Source organism: Lepisma saccharinum, chromosome 15 (assembly GCF_977018435.1).
Source record: "Lepisma saccharinum chromosome 15, izLepSacc3.1, whole genome shotgun sequence".
NCBI classification, from domain to species: domain Eukaryota; kingdom Metazoa; phylum Arthropoda; class Insecta; order Zygentoma; family Lepismatidae; genus Lepisma; species Lepisma saccharinum.
This window is the reverse complement of record NC_139243.1, coordinates 78,935,687-78,961,869: the sequence shown is the minus strand read 5'-3', so window position 1 is coordinate 78,961,869 and position 26,183 is coordinate 78,935,687. Positions and strand designations below refer to the sequence as shown.

Genomic DNA, 26,183 nt, shown 5'->3' with positions numbered 1-26,183 from the left:
ATGTGAGGCACGCAACTTATGAACTTGAGCCTTGTGCTTCCGCACAAGTTGTAAATCTTGGGCTATGATGCGATTTACAGTTGCAGTGAAACATTGCACTGCCTGTGCAATCACTCTTTGCGTTGCAGGGTTTTCACATCGCACCAAGGATCTTACTTTCCGCACAACATCGGAGGAACGCTTGGGTTTCCGATATGTCCGAGGCCCACTTTGACTGGTTCCAGCAACAGGTACGGTGCAAGCTTTATGGCGATTCAACAATGCATTCATGCCCTTCTTTGACACATGGAATGCTTTCATGTGGCACTGTTTAATTATCTGGCTATTACTATAACCAACGTCGGAAAAGGCACAGATGTACCCCACCCAAAAGACTGGAATTTTTGGTGCCATATAAACACTCACTCACACACCAACCATCGTCTTTGCAAGTCAACACACAGTACTTTCGTCCTACTGGCTCTGGCTGCTCTGTGCTATGCCTACGTGATGCTCCCTAGTGATCGAAATCGTTACCATCAACGTGAAACAACCTTCTGTACTTTTAAAAGTTTTTTGAGGAATTCTAACTGTAACTTGCTACTTTTAAAAGTTTTTTGAGTAATTCTAACTGTAACTTGCTACTTTTAAAAGTTTTTTGAGGAATTCTAACTGTAACTTGCTACTTTTAAAAGTTTTTTTTGAGGAATTCTAACTGTAACTTGCTACTTTTAAAAGTTTTTTGAGGAATTCTAACTGTAACTTGCTACTTTTAAAAGTTTTTTTGAGGAATTCTAACTGTAACTTGCTACTTTTAAAAGTTTTTTGAGGAATTGTAACTGTAACTTGCTACTTTTAAAGTTTTTTTTGAGGAATTCTAACTGTAACTTGCTACTTTTAAAAGTTTTTTGAGGAATTCTAACTGTAACTTGCTACTTTTAAAAGTTTTTTTGAGGAATTCTAACTGTAACTTGCTACTTTTAAAAGTTTTTTGAGGAATTCTAACTGTAACTTGCTACTTTTAAAAGTTTTTTGACGAATTCTAACTGTAACTTGCTACTTTTAAAAGTTTTTTTGAGGAATTCTAACTGTAACTTGCTACTTTTAAAAGTTTTTTGACGAATTCTAACTGTAACTTGCTACTTTAAAAAGTTTTTTTGAGGAATTCTAACTGTAACTTGCTACTTTTAAAAGTTTTTTTGAGGAATTCTAACTGTAACTTGCTACTTTTAAAAGTTTTTTGAGGAATTCTAACTGTAACTTGCTACTTTTAAAAGTTTTTTTGAGGAATTCTAACTGTAACTTGCTACTTTTAAAAGTTTTTTGAGGAATTCTAACTGTAACTTGCTACTTTTAAAAGTTTTTTGAGGAATTCTAACTGTAACTTGCTACTTTTAAAAGTTTTTTTGAGGAATTCTAACTGTAACTTGCTACTTTTAAAAGTTTTTTTGAGGAATTCTAACTGTAACTTGCTACTTTTAAAAGTTTTTTTGAGGAATTCTAACTGTAACTTGCTACTTTTAAAAGTTTTTTTGAGGAATTCTAACTGTAACTTGCTACTTTTAAAAGTTTTTTTTTTGAGGAATTCTAACTGTAACTTGCTACTTTTAAATGTTTTTTGAGGAATTCTAACTGTAACTTGCTACTTTTAAAGGTTTTTTGAGGAATTCTAACTGTAACTTGCTACTTTTAAAAGTTTTTTTTTGAGGAATTCTAACTGTAACTTGCTACTTTTAAAAGTTTTTGAGGAATTCTAACTGTAACTTGCTACTTTTAAAAGTTTTTTTTGAGGAATTCTAACTGTAACTTGCTACTTTTAAAGGTTTTTTGAGGAATTCTACTTTTAAAAATAAGTAGCTGTAACTGTAACAGAATTATCTTTTTCAAAAGAAGTAACGTTATCAACAGTTACTTTTCAACACTTAAATTTTTAACTTGGAAATTTGTAAGAGGGAGAGGAGCTAAACTTGGCAACTCTGTTTCCATTTATATATCTTCTCTGGATGCCAGGGCGAAAGGATTTTCGTGTAATCGTCTGAGCAGGGAAGCTAAGTTTCGTGGCACCCTAAATTCACACTTCATTGCAATTGGCCATTTCCAATTGCACGCGAGAACCTCAGTGTTTTTGAATGTACTGCTGCATTCATTTTGAACGTGGTAGTGGAGATAGAAAAAGTAATTGTTTAACAAGATAAAAATTATGGTATGTGCATATATAGAGAAGGAAATGAATGATCATTCAAGCATAGGCGACCCCTTGTTCCATCATTTAGTTCTTGTAATAATATATTATGTACGAGAAACATAAGACATTAATATAAATGTTAATAATCAATGATAGTGTGTAGTTTGTTCTCAAGAAAATATCCAGCAGAATGTAGATGTACAAGTAACTTAGAGTTACTTTCAAGTAAACTCAGTTACTTGTGAAAAGAAGCTGTGCGAACACTGGTTTATGTCTCGCATATCAGACAGGACGTTTTCTTGGCATCCGCAGGTAACCAAAGTTGGACATGGAGATGACGCAGAAATTATGGACACATTTATAAGCAGTCTTATATCTGATGCATGTTTCTATCAAGATCATGTGCTTGTAGTAGAACTTTACAATTTGATATGGGAAGGTAACATGCAATGTTAATGAGCTGTTCAGGGAAAGCTAATTCCAGATGGCACCACGATAGTTTTGTCCTTGCGCTTACGACAGGCAACTGTTTCCCCTTTGAAATATATAGTGAATTCGACACCGAACGTGCTGCTATTGTATTAAATTCCTCTTTCGGTTTGATTTATGTTGAGAAATTTTGTCGGAACCACGATAGATGAACAGCGATTTGAAACTAGCATTTACAAAAGGATAATCGTACACAAAAGGAAGATATGGTAGTTGAAAATAATGTTATTGTTTGCATAGTATTTATTATTTGTTTATTGTTGCAAGGTAATATGTTAAAGAATAATACATAATAATTCAATACGACTGTACTTTTCCGTCGGTAATAATTGATTTTTTATTTATTTCTCGACATGGGCAAAAACTGCCCTTCGTTAGTTTCATGTTCCGTAACCTCTGAGGCTTTTCTATTTACAGTAATCAAAATTGGTAAATGCAGAGGAAGGAAAAAAATAAGAAATAAGGTACAAGGAAAAAAACCCTATATGTTTAATGCAAAGTGAGTGTATGCTAATATTGAATTATTGGGGGCATACCGTGTTGCGTGTCGCTTCGGTCTGAAAGATTCCTAACACACTACGTACATAAATGACTAGTACCTTTGTTGTACGAGATCTTGTCAAAGATCTGGAAGTAAGATCCTGGATCGTGTAGCTCCATTGTAATCGGATGCGTGGTTCTCATGGAGTCCCTGGAGTGTACTTTCAGCAAATAGTCAACCTCCTTTATCTCGGACACTCTCCACAGGGGCTCGACCTAGAAATACAAATGAATCACCCATAGTTGAATATTTTGTCACTGTGTGATAAATACCAGGCGCTTCATAAAATTGAGGGGTTACAAAAATTTATTGCAAGTAAACTATTGAACTTACGTTAATGAAACCAGTCAGAACGGCCGAGGAACGCAGACAGCCTGCCGCTAGGCGACACTCAAATCACCCACATCACTCACAGTGTTTTGCGCAATGTTTTGGTCCTCAAGATCAGGGGTTCTCAAGCTTTTTGGGCCTGTGCCCCCCTTTGCGTCCACAAATTAGTCCATGCACCTTCCCTCTAGGCCTAATGAATTATTGATGTACAAAAGTTCTACTGTGCTGTTGGGCAGTGTTGTTTTTAAGAAATTTCCAGTGGGGGGAATTCTACTGACTGTATTAGGGACAGCATGAGACTTTATGCCATATTACAAATCCCCCATGGATAAAATTTATCAAGCAGAGGGGGGACACAAGTACCCAGAAGGGGGGGAATCCTCCATCCTCCCTATAAATAGCACCCTGCTGTTAGGGTTAATAAATCTAACTCAAATAATATTTTATAATGCTTTTATTATTAGAGATATTAAAAAAAATAATACTTGTTTTGTTGATAGAACATTTTCATTAATTAAAAAAGTGCTTAATAGGCCTACATTACAAAGGATTCTGCCCTCACTGCAGTTAAAATTTCAAGCTACATCATTTGGTTTTAATTCTTAAGAACACAATTAATGTGAGGGCTGGCACTGTTTTTCCTTCACAAGTTTTTGAATGTTTGGTTCCAACTGCGATAATGCACACCTCACATCACTTTCAACATCCAGCCGTGCTCTGTATTTTGATTTGATTTGAGTCAGCGTAGAAAACCCAGACTCGCATAGATGCGTTGTTGGAAACTGCACCAACAACCTTGCAGCTTCTGCAGCAACTTGTGGATACATAGCAAAATAGCTTACCCAAAAATCTTCAACAGTCATGTTTGGGAACTCTGCTTTTGCTTGAGAACCACATTTTAGGTCGATTGCCTGCTCCTGAAGGGAATAAGGAAGCAAGCCCACTTCTATTTTGAACAGATTTCGTGTCAATTGAAATTGCCAGCTATCTATTGCCAGAGAACTATTTGCAGAAGTTTCTTTTCTGAGACTTACACAAGTTGTTTTTTTGTGTGTGTGTGTGTGTGTGTGGGGGGGGGTAATTCATGTATATATTTGTCATTGCTCACCACGCCTCCCTAGGGGGGGGGGCGCCCCCCAGGTTGAGAACCCCTGCTCAAGATCACGCGACCTTTCACCGTGTGACTTCCTTTTGTGGAGTTTCATCAAAGACAGGGTATCCGTCTCATGGATGCCACGTGATATCGCAGCCCTAAGGGAGCGTATCACAGCCGCGATAGACATTATCGACAGGCCCATGTTGATGCGAGTGTGTCAAGAAGAAGACTTTCGTGTCGATGCGTGGCTATGTCACCCGTGGTGCATACATAGAACATGTGTAGGTGTAAAAATAAGCTGTTTGCGTTCCTCGTTCGTTCTGGACTGGTTTCATTAACCTAAGTTCAATACTATACTTCCAATAAGTTTTCGTAACCTCCTCAATTATTTATAAGACTCCCGGTGTGCTGTAACTTACATTTTCGATGGCCAGCGTCGACATGTAGTTGGCGAAAGCCTCTATGAGCCATAAATCCGTCCACCATTTTGGGGTGATGAGATTTCCGAACCACTGGTGGGCAAGTTCGTGGGCGAGGATGGAGGCCACCTTCTGCTGACTCATCACCGACGACACGTTCGGGTTGAACAGCACGTCGGGTTCTCTGCAAGAACATAAGGTTCATATTTAATTCTGCATTTGTGCACAATTGTACTGCACGCTCATATTCAGAAATAAAGACGCATTCTTTAGTATCTTAACGTGTCAAAGGGTACAATAAACTGGAATTTAATAGGTTCTTATGTTCACCAAATTGTTTATTTCATATATATATTGTTGTCAAGTTCTGAATAGTTGGCACTTTTATCAGCTTTGCTCATTGTAGTTTGAAAAGTTCTTGTACGGTTGAATTGAATTGAATTGGTGTTTTAAGTCCACTTTATACACAGTACAGTTAATTGGAACTGGACCTACTGTTTAAAGTGGAATCCACTATGTGACTCCACCGGGTATCGAACCCGGGACCCCTTTATTACAAGGCGATGACGCTACCACTGCGCCATTGGGAGGCCCTCTTGTACGGTTGAAAACACTGGCGGCGATTATGGGGGGAGTTTACCCCCCACGTTTCGCCACTTTTGGCCCCCGCACTATACTAAACCTTACCTACAAAGGGAAATATACTCTCTTTAACCCCCCCCCCCCCCAGTTTTGAAACCCAATCGCCGCCACTGGCTGAAAAAACATAATATACCACAGTCATCAGTTTTCCGGCAGATTAAAGTTCTCAAAGTTTGCTGTATGTGCACTTCGCGTGCTGATAAACTAATCGGGACTGAGTCTATAGTTTAAGGCTGGATCCCAACCAATATGTGCAGTGCATTCGCCGTGGACCGAACCAGCGACCCATTGATTACAAGTCAACGGCGTTACCAGTAGGTAAAGATGATTCGACTGATTGAACTGCGTTATTGTACGTCTCTTTTCTTCCACTTTGACTAATCGCGACGATGAGGCTGAATGCTGATGCGATGGTATGGATGAAGGGCGATCACAAACACATATGGACGACACGACACAATTTCTTCAGAGGATTTTACTAGCCGCTGGTACAGGCACCAGAGCCTCGTTCGACTGCAAGATTGCAGTTAACGTTGTGTACTACATGAAAGGGAGGTTCACTTTAGCATTCCTTCTCAAGTCACCTTTTACACGCCCAGGAAGCACGCAAAGATGCTGGCGTGTTACAGAAGAAGCTGGTGACATGCATTCCGAAATGATTATAAGGATTTTGTACGATATTTACTCACGCCGACCTCCGTGGCGGAGTGGTCAGCACAGTGCTCCACGACGCCACGTGTTCCGGGTTCGAATCCCGACCTAGACATAGGTGTGAGTGTTCCGTTATCGATTTTTTCATGCCACCACTCATTATCATCTTCGCGATGAGCCAAATGTGGCAGAAAAGTGAAGTAAAATAAACAAAACGAATCAATCAACCTGCTGTTTCGCAAAGTCTTACTTAAGATATAGCGACATGAATTGAAGTAAGCATTTGTTACCGGAATAAAATGATTCCTAGATTTCCCACAGCTCCGTTCTCAAATTCAGGAACTGCCACCAGGTCGAGCTTCGGCAGCGGATAGGTGGAGTCGAGGTACTGGTGGTAAAACCTCATGATCTGTGGTCCGATGTCGATGGCGTAGTCTGCCTGGCTCAGCAGCCCAGGTCTCGTCCAGATGGACATAGTGGCGTTGCTGCTCGCGATGTTCCTCGTCTCTCCTTTCACAAGCTCCGACAGAATGAAGGACACGAAGTACGTGGACATCGCTGGGGATTCGTGGAAGTGATCCCAAACCCACCCAGGCATATCTTCTCTGGAATTGAAGGTGTTATATTAGTACAGTCCCTACCAAAAGTTTAAGACCACCTTGTCATGTCAGCGCAAACAGAAACAGTACATATGCGAGTGCTTTTCAAGAAATAAATACTTTAATACAAAATTGGAAGTATTATGTAATGTTATTGAAAGGTAAATCAAGATCAAGAAAGTGTAAGGGCATATTAACGCACTTATAACTAATAGATGCAACTAAAGGTAAAATTTGTAAAATCAAAAAATCTGAACTTTGAAAATATACTTGGAAACAATAATTGCTCCTGAAATTAGATGAATGAAGTGTGAAATTTTAATAGTCAATAGGCCCACCTTTAAGTTTCAAGCACATTTGCACACGTTTTCTCATGCTGCGGACCAATTTCTGGCATTCTTGGGGCGTAATCTCACTCCATACTTCGGAGATCTGTTCATAAAGTTCCTGGACATTACTTGGCTGGCGTTGGCTACACGAAGACCAATGTTATTCCATAGGTTTTCTATAGGATTCAGGTCCGGACTTCGTGCTGGCGAAGGCAACAATGGAATTTCCCTCGCTTGAATCCAAGCCATTGTTGCTGCTGACACGTGGCAAGTCGCTTTGTCCTGCTGGAAGACGAAGTACCCGTTGTGCAGCTTCTGGTCGGACGGGAGCATGTTATCTTTCATTCTTTCGATGTATTCTCGTGAATCCTTGTAGCCAAGAATGAATCTTTAAATCCCGGTCCCTGCAGCAGACATGCACCCTCAGATCATGACTGATTGACCCCCACCCTGAACAGCTGGCACGAGACATTCGGGGAGAAGTTTCTCGGTTGCTGTCCTTCAAACTCTCACTTTTCGGGAGTTGTACAGCACAAATCTGGATTCATCACTGAAAAGGACCTTACCCCAATGTTCCATGGACCAGTTTCTTTTATTTTTGCACCACTTCACACGATTTCTCTTATGTACATTGTTGAGCAATGGCTTTTTGAGAGGAGCGTAAGACGCAAATCCACATTCCCCCAGACGACGCGAAATGGCCATCTTTGAGACCCTTTTAGTAGTGAAATCTTCAAATTCCCTCATTATCGCTGGAAGAGGGACTTTGCGGTTATTCTTTGCCACTCTCGCGATAATTAGGTCCTCGCGTACAGACGTTACCCTGAGGCAGCCGCAGCGTGGTTTATCAACCACTGTACCTTGCAGCTTGAATTTGTTTATTGTGTTCTTCACGCAGGTTTTACTCACATTCAATGCAACTGCAATTTCTCTGAGACCTATTGCACCTGTACATACCAATTATTTGCCATTTCACGGCCAGGGGCACAGATTTTTTCCCCATGATCACGTAGCTTGCTATTCAAACAGCCTGTTTATTATCAAGTGTAACGAAAACACGTTTGGACTTGCACAATGCTGCTACTCGAGATATGTCTTTCTGTGACATCTATTGACACACATTTCAACTAATGACTGATAAAATTTGTTCACTCCAGCGCAGTCGCTGAGGAAGATATTGTTATCTGAAGACCTCTCAGTTTTCGCTGTATTTTTTTTTTATTTTGCGAATTTTAGAAAAAAAATAATAAAACATGAGAATTTTTTGTGGATAATTTTATGCGCCAAAACCTTCGTTCATGTTCCACAATACTGGAAAAATTTCAGTACTGTTATAACGACGTCGGTTACGGGTATACACATTCATCTGTGCTTCAAAATGCTGGATTTTTCAGTTAAGCAATTTGATTTTCCACTTTCGTATCTCAAGAACTAGAAGAAGTATACCAATAATTTTTCGGCAATATATGCCTCACACACTATATTACTTCCATTCAATTTCACTCCATATTTGTACCAAAAACTTTCCGTCAGGATTCATTTATATGAAAAACGTTGGTGGTCCTAAACGTTTGGTAGGGACTGTAGTTGAAAAATACCGGATTATTTTACTCGAGTGCTCCTAAGCTAACCTAACTCTTTGAAATGAAGCGCCATGATTAACACGAAGGAAAATCAGCGACAAATCTTATCGAACTCAATTTTCATATATTGTAGAGTATTTTAAGACATAAATGAACCTAATATTTAATAAATACTAATATTAATAAATTGCAACGAGAGGGGTAGAGAAAGAAGCGAGCGATGATGTCATGTGTGGTACTGTGTTCGATGTGTATTAACCTAAGGTGGAGGAATGGGTGTTTCAAGATGGCGGAGGTGTTCCCAGAGAATATAAGCGAGAGAGAGAGAGAAAGGAGAGATCTATAGAGAAGACGGGAAGACAGATGAAGGGAATAGGAGAGAGACTGATGAGAGAGGGAGATAGTGTATACAGGACAAGAGAAATAGAGGAAAAGTGAGAAAGTGTAACGGAGGTGGATAAAGGAAGGGAAACAGGATAGACAGATAGATCATGTGAAAGAGTAAGGGGCAGAAAGTAGAGAAATAAACAGAACGGAAAGAAATTTAAGAGAGGGAGAGAGAGAGAGAGAAACAATAACACGTCAAAGAGGAAGATAGAAGAGACAGATCAAAAGAAAAAAAACGAACAGGGAGAGTAAGAAAGAAAGAAAGGGTGAAGGAAAAGCGAGAATCAGAGGGATAAAGGGAAATAGTAAAAGAGGAAGAGACAGGGAGAGTGAAGAAAAAGACAGATTAAGAATGACAGGGAGAACAATAGAGACACAATGAGAGGAGTGGAAAGCTGAGAAAAAGAAAGAAAACACAGAGAATGAAAGAAAATCATAAGAGGAATTAAAAGAGGAGAAGTCGATGAGAAATAGACAATACAGTAAACAGTGAGAAACAAAGAAATGAGTGAAAGAGGAAAAGACAGAGTAGATACATGGGACAGAGAATGATTGAGAATAGGCTCACAAATGGAGAGTGATAGGGAAAAGCGGCAGAGAAAGGGAGAGAAGAGAAGAGAAATGAATATAAAGAAAAAAGCAAAGAATGAAAGATCATTTTCTTTTTTTGAGCAAGAGAATACAAATATTAGCTATGCGCTTCAAGCATTTTCTTACATCTTACTGAGATAACTTGTAGTGGCTATTGCTAAAATCGAGATTTTTTTTAATGACGTGCTGAAAGCGGTGTTAGCGAAGGGATAGGTACACCATAGCTACCTCGAAATTTCTGGTTCTAGACAACTAAGAAACCGCAGATATAATTAGGTTTGTTTGGGAATGCTAAAGCGATTTGCTATGGTAATCGGCACATTGCCGAAGTTTAGTTAACCCGTGGCACGACAACCCTCGAAGGGCCTTGGCCTATCTCCTGACTGCCAGTCTCCCTCCCACAATCCTACATAGAGGTATGGAGATCTTCAACCGGTAATGGGGTGACGTGGGGGTTAGCACGTCGAACCCTCAGCCGTTGTAGGAGATTTCCGAGACCGGGTTACGCTACTCACTCGTAGCTCCCCAATTTCCTCACGATGGTGGATTGCAACCGGTCCTATACACAGGCCAAGAAGCCGGAGACTGAAGACAGGCGGACTCGAACCCATGCCGTTCCTCAGTCGGAGTCCAAAGCACAGCGCCTTAGACCGCTCGCCCACGGAGGAGGACTTAAGTTGCTACTGCATGACATAATAAATATATGAATATATTAGAAAATCATGTAGCATGTTAAGCTAAGTCATTACTGTTATTTCAATATAATTATGTAGGTATGTGGCAGGTTGTTGATTTAGTTTTTGTACGTACTATGTGTGTAATCGGGGGCTGGACCAGAATTCCTGAACAGCCCAGGGACTTGATCCTGCAGAATGTCTGTACAAGACAACTTGTAAAAATCGAAAAATAAAGAAAAGACAAAAGAACAACGAGGGAACCACCATCGTAAGGAAGATGTCATGATCTTTTTAGGCACCAGGGCATAAGAGTATATCCTCGAATGTAGGCGGATGGAGGCTGAGCTTTCTTAGGGCTCTAGGTTCCCACCTTTTAATTAGGGATTGCAGGGTGGAAAATAGTAAGGGCGGAAGTCTACAAAATCGCTTTGGTGAATATTTTATCTGAGTGGCTCTGTAGTTATGCACCTAAATCAAGGATATGTTTTTTTTATCTATATTTTTCTCTCTATCTCATAAATTACCTCCTCCTCTCTCTAATTTCCATTCTCTCTCTCTCTCTCTTTGTGGTAATTTCATTACATTTCTCGGCGTAGCATTTATATAATTTATAACTGCAATAATCACCCATGCGACGGAAGTAATGCAATAAATGTCTCCTTTCCTTTTTCTCTCTACTAATTGTCCATATTTGTTCTCCCCTTCATTTCCCTTCCATGTATTTTAATGTGTCTCTTTCTCATTGCATCTTCTCTATGACTGATCGGGCCTCCCCGATGGCGCAGTGGTAGCGTCGCAGGCTTGTAATCAAGGGGTCCCGGGTTCGATACCAGGTGGAGGCACAAGTGGTTCGGATCCCACTTTAAACTGTAGGTCCAGTCCCAATTAGCCTTACTGTGCGTAAAGTGGACTTAAAACAACAAATCAAACAATCAATCAATCAATCTATGACTGATCATTGCTTTTCCTTTTCTCCTTTTTTCTGTCCTTTCTCTATCTCCTTCTTCTTTGTTTAATCTTATTTTTTATCTCCCTTTATCGGCGTTTCGTTATCTCGCATTCCTTTGCTTCATCTAATCTTCTCTTTCCTTCTGCCTTTTCTCTCCTTTTCTGTCGTTCCTGTACTTTCTTTCCTCTTTCGTTTTCCCTTCCATCGTTTTTCCTGTTTTTATTCCAGCTTCTTTCCATTCCTCTCCTTTCATCTATTTGTCTTTTTCGTCTATTCTAATCTCTCTCTATACTCTTTTTCTCCTATATTTTTCTTTCTCCTTTTTCTGTCTTTTTCGACTTCTCCCTTTCTCTATCATTCTCTCGGGCTATCTGTATATTCTCCTCTGTCTGTGTCTCTCATCACTTCCCTTTTCTTTTCTTTTCTTTTCAATTCTCCGTTCTATTTGTCTTTCTCTTTTGCTCCTTTCTCTATTTTTTATCTGTTTGTTTATTCTCTCTCCTCAATATCTCTCTCTCTCTTCTTTTCTGTCGATTTCCGTTTACTCTTTGTATCTCTTTTTGGATCTTCCCTTTATTATTTTCCTCTCTTTTCAGTCTGTCTTCATACATTGGAATCACCCCTTTCGCCGTCTTTTGTTAATACGTATTGTAATCAAGGACCCGAAGATTTTTTCTCGGGGGTGGGGTGGGGGGCAGAGCAAGATTTCACGTTTTCGCCCATAATCATAGAAAATTATATTTTACAGTTTATTATTATAGAATAGAACAGAATAGAATGGTCTTTATTTAAGCAGGCGTGTTTCGGCCTCATATATTATAAAATTGAAATTGAATTGAAAATATAAACACAGGATGTACACAAAGTGTCTTGACACATTTAAATTATTAATAAATTAGAAATTAATGAAGGTACAAACTGGTGGTAATGATAGATGAACTCAAAACGTTTTATGTCCTGTATCTGTACACTCCTGTATGTGTTCCTTTTGTCACACTTTTGCCTAAAGACAGTATCTGCCACATGTCCCAGAGAAAAATAGAATCTAATGGTGTTGTGCCGGGTGACCTTCAGGGCCAAGGAATCGAACCCAGTCAAATCAATTCTCCCGGAAAGCGTTCGTTCAAAAGACGACTATGTTGACGAACCTTACAAAAGTGATGAATATTGATGAACTGAAAGCCAGAATAAACAATCTCATAGCCACCGTGGATGTCGGCATGCTGACTCGACCACATGGGAGGAATCTATTATCGTCTTGACACTATCCGTGTGACAAAAGGAGCACATGTAGAAGTGTATTGATACAGGACATAAAACTGTTTGAGTGTATCTATCTATCATTGACACCAGTTTATTTGTATCTTCATTAGTTTCTAATTTAATAATAATTGAAGTGTGTCGGACATTTTGTGTACACAGTGTACTTTGGCATTGTTGAGAAGTTCAGACTTGAGTCCGCTATTTAAATAGAAACTGGATTCCTTTGCTTCCTTTGCATAAACATCCATAAATTATTTATGAATAGTTCTTTGTCTTTTTGTACTTTTTCTCTCCTTTATGCGCCGATGGGTACTGTAAAAAAAAGAGGATTTCAAAATGAATTGTTCTGGTCAGATTCAAAGTTTTCTGAATCTCAAACAGCCGAGTAGTTCAATGGGTGGCATTTTAAAGATAATTCTGGGTATTTCCTGCAATAAGGGTCTGAAATATCTTCAAATTAACAGTTCTCATTCCAGAATTGAACACAAAAATTACTTGAAGGGAAAATAGTGTGTCGAATTCGAGATTTTTACAGCGTCAGAAAATTTTAAAATTTTCCCGATCTAGTTTGGAAATGGCGATTTTCTCAGTCCGGAACGTCGGGATTATGAAATCTCCCTAACCAATCCGTCCCACACACCTCTAGTTACGGAAGTCAACACGATTGTAATGTTTCTGGTGCTTTCGTTATTTTGTTGGACGTAGCAGTTAACTGCTGTAACTTACAGCTTGTAAATAAAAGAAAACAGTACTATTTGTAATGAAATACAGCTGCAATTCAACATTTCGAATTACATGAACTCTTTCTAGAAATCTCAAGGGGAAAGTACACCTTCTGACCCCCTTCCGGGCGCTCTTGATCGTAATAGGGCACCGATTTAATCATTCCTATATAGGAATTTTATCGCTCGATGTCCATCTCTTTCTCTGCCGCTCTCTTTTTATCAGTTTTCTGTTCTTCTCAGTCTAACATTTATTGCTTTTTTTCTTTCCTGGTCTATCTTTTTTCTGTTCTATATCACAGGGGAACAATTATTTTCTCATTTTCTGTTGCATTAGATTTTTCAACTGTTTCTATGTAATTTTTCAAATGCTGATTTCAAACACCAACCAGGTTTTGCTGTTTATGCTACAGTTATCATGCAATTTGAAACGTTTACTTTTGCGGAAAAGAACACCCATTAGTATTTACAACGTTCTTGTAAATTCACGCGTTGTATTATTTTACTATTAATATTAACTTAATAATACTCAGCGGTGAACGATGAGACTCGGTGAAGTACACAGACTCCTCTCAGGTACAGGGATAGTGTTAGGCAAATACAATATTCACAGCACAGAGAAATAAAACCACATTACTGCAGTATGTATAAACTTAAATGTTTTATTCTTTATTTATTGCAATTATAATGCAAATATACTTGAGACGAAGGCGAGGATTTCGCTTTGTCGATGAATTGACTTAACTAAAACGCATGAACTCAATGCGTGGCTATCGGCATGCCTATGATCACATAGGCCTAGCTTGCGCTCCGAACTACCATACCAAGATGTATGCACAACACCGAGGACTTCTTTTTAAGTTTAAAAGCTTCGTCGATCCGTGGCGAAAAAGTGTGTTATTTCTTACGCGATATCCTCGCTTTTAAACTATTTTCGAGAACACAAATTCAAGTACAGATGAATCACTCACTATCTACACATGTTTAGAAATACAAATTCACATAGTGCACTCTCGCAAACATGAAGATACGTTAAACTACTCATAATAGAGCATAACATACAATAAACATTAAACAAAATATATACATTACAAACAAGGTGCATTATTACATATAATAACAAAGAAATTACGCTTTCCTTGACAAAAATAAATACATTAGTGACATATTTTCTACTGGTGACGTCACATAAAAATGTGGATCATATCAAGGTGGACAATAGCACTTACATCTACCCTAACCACGCACTAAAACACCTTTTGTTGATAGACTGAGTGTGGTTTAAGTCCACTTTATGCACAGAAAAGATAATCGGGCTGGACCTGAAGTTTAAAGTGGTATCCGACCACTATGTGCCTCTCACCGGATATCGAGCCAAGGACACCTTGATTTACAAGGTGAAAGCATTTCCATCGTTGAGGCCCTTTCTGTTTCATATCGGATCGTGGCTTCTTCACTCAGACATGAGAAAGTAGCTGAGTTATTAGGATCCAGGCTGCAAAAGAAAAAATCACACTGCACCAATAAGAAAAAGTGTCATATTTCCGAAAGTGAGACCAGATTTTAGTGGCACTCTTTTCAGAAGAGAAGCATTACTGCCATGATATATCAGGTCTTCTCATTCAATTAGGTCTTACCTCGTATAGTCCAAAGAATTGGGAGTATTTCTCGACAGCTATAAGCAGAGTTTCGTGTGTGTTCTCTTGCAAGTCGGGAATGTTTATGGACCCATTCCAGTTGGTCACTCAGTGCATTTGCTAGGAGAACGTAATGGCATAAAAGAGCATGTTAAAGACGACGGGACAAGAATATGATGGCAGACTACAGTTGCCAGCGAGATTGCCCTGAGAAACAAAAACAAAACGAGAGCTACAGGCACGAACTGTTGCCTCTATAGAACCTATTTGAACTAGGGATGGCCAGATCCGGATCCTAGCGGATCCGAAATCCGGATCCGGATCCTAAAATTTTTCGGATCCGGATCCATGGATCCGGAATTTTCAGATCCGGATCCGGATCCAGAACTTTCGGATCCGGATCCAGAACTTTCGGATCCGGATCCAGAACTTTCGGATCCGGATCCAGAACTTTCGGATCTGGATCCAGTACTTTCGGATCCGGATCCAGAACTTTCGGATCCGGATCCAGAACTTTCGGATCCGGATCCAGAACTTTCGGATCCGGATCCAGTACTTTCGGATCCGGATCCAGAACTTTCGGATCCGGATCCAGAACTTTCGGACCCGGATCCAAAACTTTCGGATCCGGATCCGGTGCTTTTGGATCCGGATCCGCAATTTTCGGATCCGGATCCGTTTTGCCATCCCACATGCGCTTCTTTGGAAAGTAACAATGTGCTTATAACATATTGTTACCTGCTAATATACATATATATATAATATACATACACACATATATATATAGCGTGTGTGCGCGCGTGCGCGATTTGTAATTAATTAATACACTTACAAGGGAGGTCTAAGTCTCCCCCTCCGATTTCCATGAAACTTGCAGGGCCCAAATGAAGAAATACGTGTTTTTTTGTTTCGACAAAAAAATTGTTCTAGGGAGCAACCACCTCTCAAATGTCAAGATGAGGACAAATTGAAGTGGGGATCTGACCCCTGTGTTCCCCTCCGATTTCCATGAAACGTGGCAGGTGTATAGTAGGGATAGGATCCGAAATCCAGATCCAGAACTTTATTTTAATTTGTAGAACTGCAACTGTAGAACAATTGTATAATTTTTGTATAACATTTCTATCTTGTTATATGTGTTAAAGGTTTCGTCCTGGAATGGAATTTCTCACATTTATGTGTGTTTTCATTCCCCCCCTCAAATGTCAAGATGAGGAGAAATTGAAGTGGGGATCTGACCCCGAAACCACGTAAATATGGCATAGGAAGAAACAGGGGGCATACGGACTCTCTATACACCTGTCAAATTTCATGAGAATCGCTCAACGTGACATTTGAGGCGGGTTTTGCCCCCTAAAACAGTTTTTTTTAGCCGAAACCAAAAAAAACACGTATTTCTTCCTTTGGGCCCCTCTATACACCTGCCAAGTTTCATGAAAATCGGAGGGGGACACAGGGGTCAGATCCTTACTTCAATTTGTCCTCATCCTGGCATTTGAAAGGGATTTTGCCCCCTAAAACAGTTTTTAGCTGAAACAAAAAAACACGAAATTCTTCCTTTGGGCCCCTCTATACACCTGCCACGTTTCATGGAAATCGGAGGGGAACACAGGGGTCAGATCCCCACTTCAATTTGTCCTCATCTTGACAATCTTGACAATTGAGTGGGTTTCGCCCTGTAAAACCGTTTTTTAGCTGAAACAAAAAAAAAAAACACGTATTTCTTCCTTTGGGCCCCACTATACACCTGCCAAGTTTCATGGAAATCGGAGGGGGACCCATAAGTCAAATGCCCACTTAAATTTGTCCTCATATTGACATTTGAGGGGGGGGGTTGCCCCCTAAAACAGTTTTTTAGCCGAAACAAAAAAAACACGAATTTCTTCATTTGGGCCCGTTTATACACACACCTGCCAAGTATCATGGAAATCGGAGGGGGACACAGGGTCAGATCCTCACTTCAATTTGTCCTCATCTTGACATTTGAGGGGGTTTTGCCCCCTAAAACTGTTTTTTAGCTGAAACAAAAAAAACACGTATTTCTTCCATTGGGCCCCACTATACACCTGCCAAGTATCATGGAAATCGGAGGGGGACACAGGGGTCAGATCCTCACTTCAATTTGTCTTCATCTTGACATTTGAGGGGGTTTTGCCCCCTAAAACAGTTTTTTAGCTGAAACAAAAAAACACGTAATTCTGCCTTTGGGCCCCACTATACACCTGCCAAGTTTCATGGAAATCGGAGGGGGATACTTAGATAACCTCCCTTGTAATTATTTAACACTGCATATATTATAATGTTTTATTTTAATTTGTAGAACTGTAACTGTAGAACAATTGTATAATTTTTGTATAACATTTCTATCTTGTTATATGTGTTAAAGGTTTCATCCTGGAATGGAATGTCTCACATTTATGTGTGTTTTAATTTCCAATACATTCGAATGAATACATATTCGTTTCAATGGCATTTACAAAATCACCTCTGACACGTGTGCACGAGTGTGTTAGCCGATGCGTAGCAAAGTATTTTAGGAACAACACTTGAAAAAAATTCTTGTAGGGCTAACGAAAAATTTCTTTGTAATCGAAGATCATAATACCTTTTAAGTTGTGGTAATATTATAATGGGATTGAGATACGAAACTCTCGGATCCGGATCCGGATTTTCGGATCCGGAACTTTCGGATCCGGATCCAGATCCATAACTTTTGGATCCGGATCCGCGGATCCGGAACTCTCGGATCCGGATCCAGATCCGGAACTATCGGATCCGGATCCAGATCCGGAACTTTCGGATCCGGATCCAGATCCGAAACTTTCAGATCCGGATCCGGATCCGGAATTTTCGGATCCGGATCCAGATCCGTAACTTTTGGATCCGGATCCGGATCCGAACGGATCCGGATTTTTCGGATCCGGATCCGTTTGGCCATCCCTAATTTGAACTTTATATGCCATACATATCAAATTTCATATACGTGTTATTTCTTGTTTGAGAGGCTTAACTTCTTACTAATATTTTACTATATTCAATATATGTTTCATACTAAAAAAACACTTTTGTCTTGTCTTCTTTTCAAACTGTAATGCATATTGTGATGATCTTACTCGTTTTTGTGAATACACGAAGCTTATCTTCCCCAATATGGTATGCATTGATAGAAGTTAAGAAAAAGATAAAAGATTGTAGAAGAGATACTGTGAACAACTCGAGTTGGAGAGAGATTGTCTTTTGTCTTTTGTCAAATGTATTTCATGTAGTTTTTATAACATGAAGTTTTAAGTTAAATAAATGTTGTTTTGTTCGTTAACGTTTTGCCTAATTGAAGATCATTACAATTGGCGACGAGGATGAAAATGGAACGAAGGTAACAAGAATAATGTGTATAAGAAGATTAGTCTTATTATGAATAAGAAGCTATGAATAATGGAGGTTAGTAATCATGTACAGTTTTTTGAACAGTTCGATGTGGAACGTGGCAATATTCAATCATACATTGAAAGATTTGACCAATTCTGTTTGGCAAATAATATTGCAGCAGATAAAAGAGTTTGTACATTAATTTCGGTAGCTGGCGGAAGAATGTACGATATATTAAGTGATTTAGTAGCACCAGCAAAAGTGCCACACAAGACATATGAAGAATTATGTACTTTGTTACTAACTCATTTTAAGCCTAAAAGAAATGTCATAGCTGAAAGGTATAAGTTTCATTTGTTGAGACAAGAGGAAGGGCAAACGTTATCTGAATTTGTAATATGTTTGAAGCATCAAGCATCTAATTGTTCATTTGGTACGTTTCTTAATGAAATGATGCGAGACCAATTAGTTTTTGGCATACGTAGTGAAGTAACAAGAAATAAATTATTAGCTGAAACAGAGCTTGTTTTTGTAAAAGCAGTATCTTTATCATCAACTATGGAAATGGTAGAGCAAGATGTGAGGTTGTTTTATCAAAAAGATAAGACTGTATGCAGTAATGTACATCATGTACAAAAAGATAGAACAGTTAGTCAGCAAAGTAAGGAAGCTGCTTTTAAATGTTCAAGGTGTAATAATGTACACGAAAAGTACAAATGTCCGGCTTGGAATGTACATTGTTTTAAATGTGGATTAAAAGGTCATTTTCAGCAGTGCTGTAAGAATAAAAATAGCAACGTTATTAGAAATGAATCTGCAACTAGGGTTAAATCAGATGTTGATACATCTATGAAAGGTTTATTATTGAACGTTGTAAATGTGGAAGCTGATCAACCAGAGTACATTAATCAGAAAAGTAGGTTACTCTTAATGAGTCTTAATGATAATTCCAGTGACCCTTCACATGAGAATAATGTACATAAGAATCAATTATATGTACAAAAATCGGATGTTGACATGAGTAGCTCTGGAAGTGAAGCTGATAATTGTTTAGTTAGGTTGATGTGCAATGGCAAACAGGTCTAATTCGAAGTGGATACGGGTGCAGCAGTATCTGTTTGGGATGAGGAATTCCATACAACGAATTTTAGGAACATTCCAGTTATAAAGAGTGTTCTCACTTTACGGAATGCAGATGGGAGACCACTACCAATAGTAGGGAGAGTTATGCTGGATATGAAGTTAGAAAATGGAGGATTAAAAATGCCCTTGTACATTTCCCGAAATAAATTGAAAACACCTATTTTAGGAAGGACCTGGTTGAATGAATTATGGCCAGAATGGAAATCTTGGTTTCAGTTAACGATTTATAGGGACAGTTGTTTGTTAACAGTATCTAAGCAACCAACTTTTACTAATCAAAAAGTTGAATACTTAATAAATAGGTACAAAGAAGTTTTTCTGGTAATATTTGTGAACCTATTAAGCAATTTAAAGCTACAATACCAATCAAGGAGGGAGCAGTTCCGATATTCAAAAAAGCATACGAGGTTCCATACAGTTTACAACTGAAAGTAAAGGCTGAATTGGATAATTTAGTTCAATTGGGAGTTTTGTCACCTATTCAGTATTCTGATTGGGGTACACCTTTAGTGGTGGTAAAGAAAAATAATGGTGATCTACGGTTGTGTTCTGATTTTAAGGTAACCGTCAATAAAGTGGTAGAAAAAGTAACTTATCCTTTGCCACGAGTGGATGATTTACTTAATTCTTTAGTGAATGCAGACACATATGTAGTGTTGGACCTGACTAAAGCATATCTTCAATTATTACTCGACGAGAGTGCTAAAAAGTTATTGGTTCTCAATACTAAATGGGGATTGTTCACTTATAACAGGTTACCAATGGGTTTAAGCTGCAGTGCACAGATTTTCCAAAGAACAATGGATCAAGTACTGTTAGATTATACATTTGCCAAATGCTACCTGGATGATTTAATTATAACAGGCCGTGGAGAAGAAGAATGTTTCAATAACACAAAACTAGTTTTGGATAGATTGACATATTACAATATAAAAGTTAATCTAGATAAATGTCAGTTCTTCAAAAAAGAGGTAGACTATTTAGGTTACAGTAATGGTTTTCAAAGTTTAATCAAGAATAAGACAGCAATATTGAATTGTCCAGAGCCAACAAACGTTAAAGAATTGAAGTCATATTTAGGAATGATTTCATTTTATCATAGGAGCATGCCAAAGTTCGCTATGAAGATAACACATCTTTATGAATTGCTAAAGAAAGGAGCAGTGTGGTCGTGGACAGATCGACATAAAGCGGAATTTCTTGAATCCAAAGAAGCATTGCGAAAAGCTGAGATATTAACTCCATACAATCCAGATCAAGATATTGTATTGATTGTAGATGGAAGTGGTGTAGGAGTTGGGGCTCAGTTGTGTAATAAGATTGAGGGTGAATTGAAAACAATTGCCTGCACTTTGGCGACACTAGCGACTTCAGAGAGAAATTACAGCCAATTTGAAAGGGAAGCGTTAGCTTTAGTGACGGGCATAAAGAAATTTCATAAATATCTTTATGGAAAAACACCCCCAAAAGAGAGAGAGGGGGATGTATTCTCTTCTCATCTCCTCCTCTTCCTCATGGAAAACATTTCATAGTTTATAGTGATTCTTTACCTGTAAAATATATTTTTGGCGAGGCAGCAGCAATTCCATCGTTAGCATGTTCACGTTTGCAGAGATGGGCCTTGTTATTATCACAATACTCATACACAATTGTTTACACAAAACGTGTAGATGTAGCAGATTTTTTATCTAGATTGCCAATAGAGGAAGACACAGGGGATGCTGAGGAATCTTTAAATTATATTGACACCTTTGAAATTGAACCTCTATTGTTAGATAACATAGTAAAGAAGCTATTAAAAGGCTAAAGAATAACAAAGCACCTGGCATTCATTTAATACCAGCTGAGTTAATTAAATATGGTGGAAATTCATTAATATGTCAAATTCATAAATTAATTTGTTTAATATGGAATAAAGAAGAAATCCCTCAACAGTGGAAAGAATCCATAATTATTCCTGTGTTTAAAAAAGGTGATAAAATGAACTGCAATAATTACCGTGGAATTTCTCTACTCTCAACAACATATAAAATATTATCTAACATTCTTTTAACAAGACTAACCCCATATGCTAATGAAATTATAGGTGATTATCAATGTGGATTTAAACGTAACAGATCAACTACAGATCAAATTTTTCACATCAGACAGACACTTGAAAAAAAGTGGGAATATAATCAAAATGTCCATCAGCTATTCATTGATTTAAAAAAAGCATATGATTCGGTCAAAAGAGATAAATTATATAATATATTAGTCGAGTTTGGAATACCTAAGAAGCTTGTTAGTATGATAAAAATATGCACCAGTGAAACAGAAAGTAAAATTCGTGTGGGTATTAATATGTCTGACAAATTTACAATTCATGATGGGTTAAAACAAGGAGATGCATTATCTCCATTGCTCTTTAATTTTGCCTTAGAATATGCTGTATGGAAGGTAAAAGAAACTAAAGAAGGACTAAAATTAAATGGTGTGACTCAGTTGTTAGCATATAGACTTACTGGGGGATGATGTGAATACAATTAAGAATAATGCTAAAATATTTTTCAAAACTGCTAAAGAGATAGGTTTGGAAGTTAACAAAGAGAAAACTAAATATATGCTTACAGGCCGAAACCAAGTGTTAGGTAATAATCAAAATCTAATTATTGATAACAACTCGTTTGAACCAGTTTCCAAATTCAAATACTTAGGAGTAATATTAACAAATGAAAATGATATTAAAGAGGAAATAAAAAGTAGGCTTAATTCAGGAAATGCATGTTACTTCTCTCTTCATAAACGTTTGTCGTCTCGTTTAATATCTAAGAAACTAAAAGTTAAAATATACAAAACAGTAATTTTGCCTGTAGTATTATATGGGTGTGAAACTTGGTCCCTTACATTGAAAGAGGAACATAAATTGAGAGTATTTGAAAATAAGATCCTTAGGAAAATCTTTGGACCTAAAAGGGATGAGGAGACAGGTGAGTGGAGAAGGTTACATAATTTAGAACTACATAATTTGTATTCATGTCCAGATATTATTAGAATAATTAAATCAAGAAGACTTAGGTGGGCAGGCCATGTGGCACGAATGGGAGAGGAAAGAGGAGTTTACAGGATTCTTGTTGGGAAACCTGATGGTAAGAGACCTGTAGGAAGGCCAAGACGAAGATGGAGGGACAACGTTGAGATGGACCTAAGGGAAATCGGTAGGGATGGAAAAGAGTATATAGAACTTGCTCAAGATAGGGAAAGATGGAAGGCCTGTGTTGCTGCAGCCATGAACCTTCGGGTTTAAGAAGGCTAGGGAGTTAGTTAGTTAGTTAGTAAATAAGACGAAAGAAGATGACATTTTACAAAAAGTTGTACAATGGGTTGATGTTGGGTGGCCTAATTCACTTCCAAAAGAGTTTCAAAATACTGTGATCTTACATTATTATAGAAGGAAGAATGAAATAACCATGCCTTATGTGGGGAAGACGTATAATAATTCCTAAAGAATGCAGGGAAACAGTGTTGAAGCTGTTACATGCAGAACATGTAGGTACACCTAAAATGAAGATGATGGCTAGAGAATTCTACTGGTGGCCTTTAATAGACGAGGATCTTGAAAGGTTGGGAAATCAATGTGTAGAATGCAATAGTTTTCAAGGAAGTACATCCAAAAACAAATATATCGGATGGAAACAAACAGATATTCCTTTTGAAAGAATACATGTTGATTTTTTTGAATACGGAGGAAGGAAATTTTTGCTATTCATTGATAGTTGCTGTAGATGGACAGAAATATGGCAGGTGCGATCGACAAATGGAGAAGAAACTATAGAATGTTTAAGCAGAAATTTCCAGATATTTGGTTATCCTTCTGTTATTGTGTCAGATAATGGACCGCCTTTCAGGAGTAATCAATTTGAGAAATTTTGTGAAAAGCATGGAATAAGATTGCTACATTCACCGCCTTGGAATCCGGAAAGTAATGGTATAGCGGAAAGGTGGGTGCAGACTGTTAAAGGCTTATTAAGAAAGAAATATTTTCAAAGTAGAAATAAGGGACGTAGAATTGACTGGAAAAAAATTATAGATAGTATTTTATACTATCTAAGATTTTCGAAGTGGCAACGATTAGGAATGTCTCCAGCAGAAAGAATTATGAGTTATCAGCCGAGAAGTATATTCAACTTACCAAATTGCCAAATAGATGAAAAGGTAGAAAATAATAAATATGAGGCAGAATCTTGGATGCCAAGATCAGGAGAGATAGTTTGGGTAAAAAATTTTCCATCCTTAGTGCCTAAGTTTATAAAAGCTCAGGTGATTAAGAGAGTAGGAGCAAGGCTTTTAGAAGTGAAACTTAGAAATGGATTTACAAAAAGAGTGCAAAGACATCAAGTGGGAAAGCTTAAGAAGAACTATAAAGGTCAGAGATTGGAGGTTGAGAAGAAAGAAGAGGAGTTGGATGACTTTTGGACGTTTCCAATGTATACAGAGGCAGCACCAGGACATGGGGAACCAGAGGCAGCTGTACCTGCAGAAGCGAGGAACATAGAAAACAGAGAATTTCGAAGATCTTCTAGAAACAAGAAGGAGCCGGATAGACTACAACTTACCTTTGGTAACAAGACCTATGAATGATTTTTTTTTGTTAGAGGGGGAGAATTGATAGAAGTTAAGAAAAAGATAAAAGATTGTAGAAGAGATACTGTGAACAACTCGAGTTGGAGAGAGATTGTCTTTTGTCTTTTGTTAAATGTATTTCATGTAGTTTTTATAACATGAAGTTATAAGTTAAATAAATGTTGTTTTGTTCGTTAACGTTTTGCCTAATTGAAGATCATTACATGCATGATGAATTGAATTATGAAAAAAGAGTATCAAGGTGAAAAATTAAAATGTTGAATTGCAAGAAAACTAGAGTTTACAGAGAAAAACGAACCTCACATTTGAAATCAGCACGCCCAAATTAGGTTAGAACAAGTCCTGGTATAAATCCAACAAAAATGTTGTTCCCCAGTGTACGTACGTATTCTACAGAATTATGTGGCCTTTCTCATTTCTTCTATTTCACTTCTTCTACACTGTCTGATTTTCACTTTTCGTTGTTTTCCTTTTTATCTCTTTCTCACGCCTTTGTCATAGTACTTGTAGTGCTTCCGCCTAGAGGAAGAAGAAGCAAGCTACTGTTGCTAGACAAGAGTCTGTGCAAACAGAACCTGGAATGGAGAACGCAGTTTCGTTCTAATGTAAAGTGTTATGTTGTTTTGTGAGTTTCTTAATAAATTCAGTTAATGTTGTTAATGTAAACCTATGTGTTTTCCATCGCACAACATTATGGTGCAGTCGTTATGAAAGAACCTTTCACTTCAACAAACTGTTGGAACAATCATACGAGGGTCACTATTTTTATTTTGAGCCTAACAATGAAAAAACAGGAATTTGTCATTGAAAACTGCTTTATTGTTTTTCGAAGTATTCTCCTTTATGGTCAATACACTTTTGCATTCGTTCGAACCATTTGTCAAAGCAGTTTTTCCAATCTTCTTGAGACACCTCCATAATATGGTTTTTGAACGCATCAACGGCGTCTTCCGCCGACGAAAATCGTTGTCCACGCAATTTATTCTTGACATTCGGGAACAAGAAGTCATTGGGTGTCAAATCAGGACGGTACGGCGGATGACCTATCAATTCGATTTTTTGACTGTTCATAAAGTCGGTTGTTAGACGAGATGTGTGACAGCTGGCATTGTCTTGATGAAGAATGATCCGACGGCGTTTGTTTGTTTTCCGTATTTGACCGAAGACCTCTGGCAAACAAATTGTTGGGTACCATTCAGAGCTGACCGTTCTACGTTCCTCTAAAGGCACAGTTGCCACATGACCAGTTTTCCCGAAAAAACAGGCGACCATTTGTTTCGATGTGCTTCGAGCGCGAACAACTTTTGTTGGATTGGGTTCATCTTGGAACACCCATACAGTCGACTACTGTTTACGTTCCGGCTCATATGTATATATCCATGATTCGTCACCTGTTACAATCTTATATACGTCTTTTGAAGCACCACGATTGTATTTATTGAGCATTTGTTTGCACCAATTGACGCGAGCGTCTTTTTGAGTTTTTGTCAAATTGTGTGGGATCCAACGAGAACATACCTTTCTCACAGATAAATGATCATGTAATATTTTATATATGCTGGTGGAACTAATGCCTATGGTTGCCTCAATCTCACAGTATGTCACATGACGATCTTGCAGTATTAGGTTTTGCACAGCATCAATGTTTTCTTGAACAACAACTGATTTTGGACGACCTTCGCGAATCTCGTCGGTGAGCGAATGGCGGCCACGATTAAATTCGTTATACCAGCGTTTCACAGTGGCAAAGAATGGGGTTTCATCGCCAAATGTGGAAGTAAGTTGATCGATGCACTCTTGTCTTGATAATCCACGTCGAAAATCGTAAAAATCATCGCACGAAAATGTTCACGAGTTAATTCCATTTCATTGTTGTCGCGCAATCTCCAAGGCAACATAAACAACACAAATCAAGCTATTGACAAAACATTTGAAGTACGTTATGGTCAATAATGCCAGACGATTCCGTGCAAACGTCAAAT

At 38.2% G+C, this 26,183-nt stretch overlaps 1 protein-coding gene across 1 annotated transcript in view; it reads right to left on the bottom strand.

The window, feature by feature from the left end:
* LOC145999353 (uncharacterized) overlaps positions 1-26,183 on the bottom strand; it is a 266,207-nt gene that overhangs the window by 68,035 nt on the left and 171,989 nt on the right. Inside the window, exons 30-32 of the mRNA XM_083136293.1 lie at positions 6,623-6,937; positions 5,040-5,223; positions 3,253-3,409 (exon numbers count right to left, since the gene is read on the bottom strand). Of these exons, the coding sequence (XP_082992419.1) occupies positions 3,253-3,409; positions 5,040-5,223; positions 6,623-6,937 (656 nt within the window). The remainder of the gene's footprint in view (positions 1-3,252; positions 3,410-5,039; positions 5,224-6,622; positions 6,938-26,183) is intronic.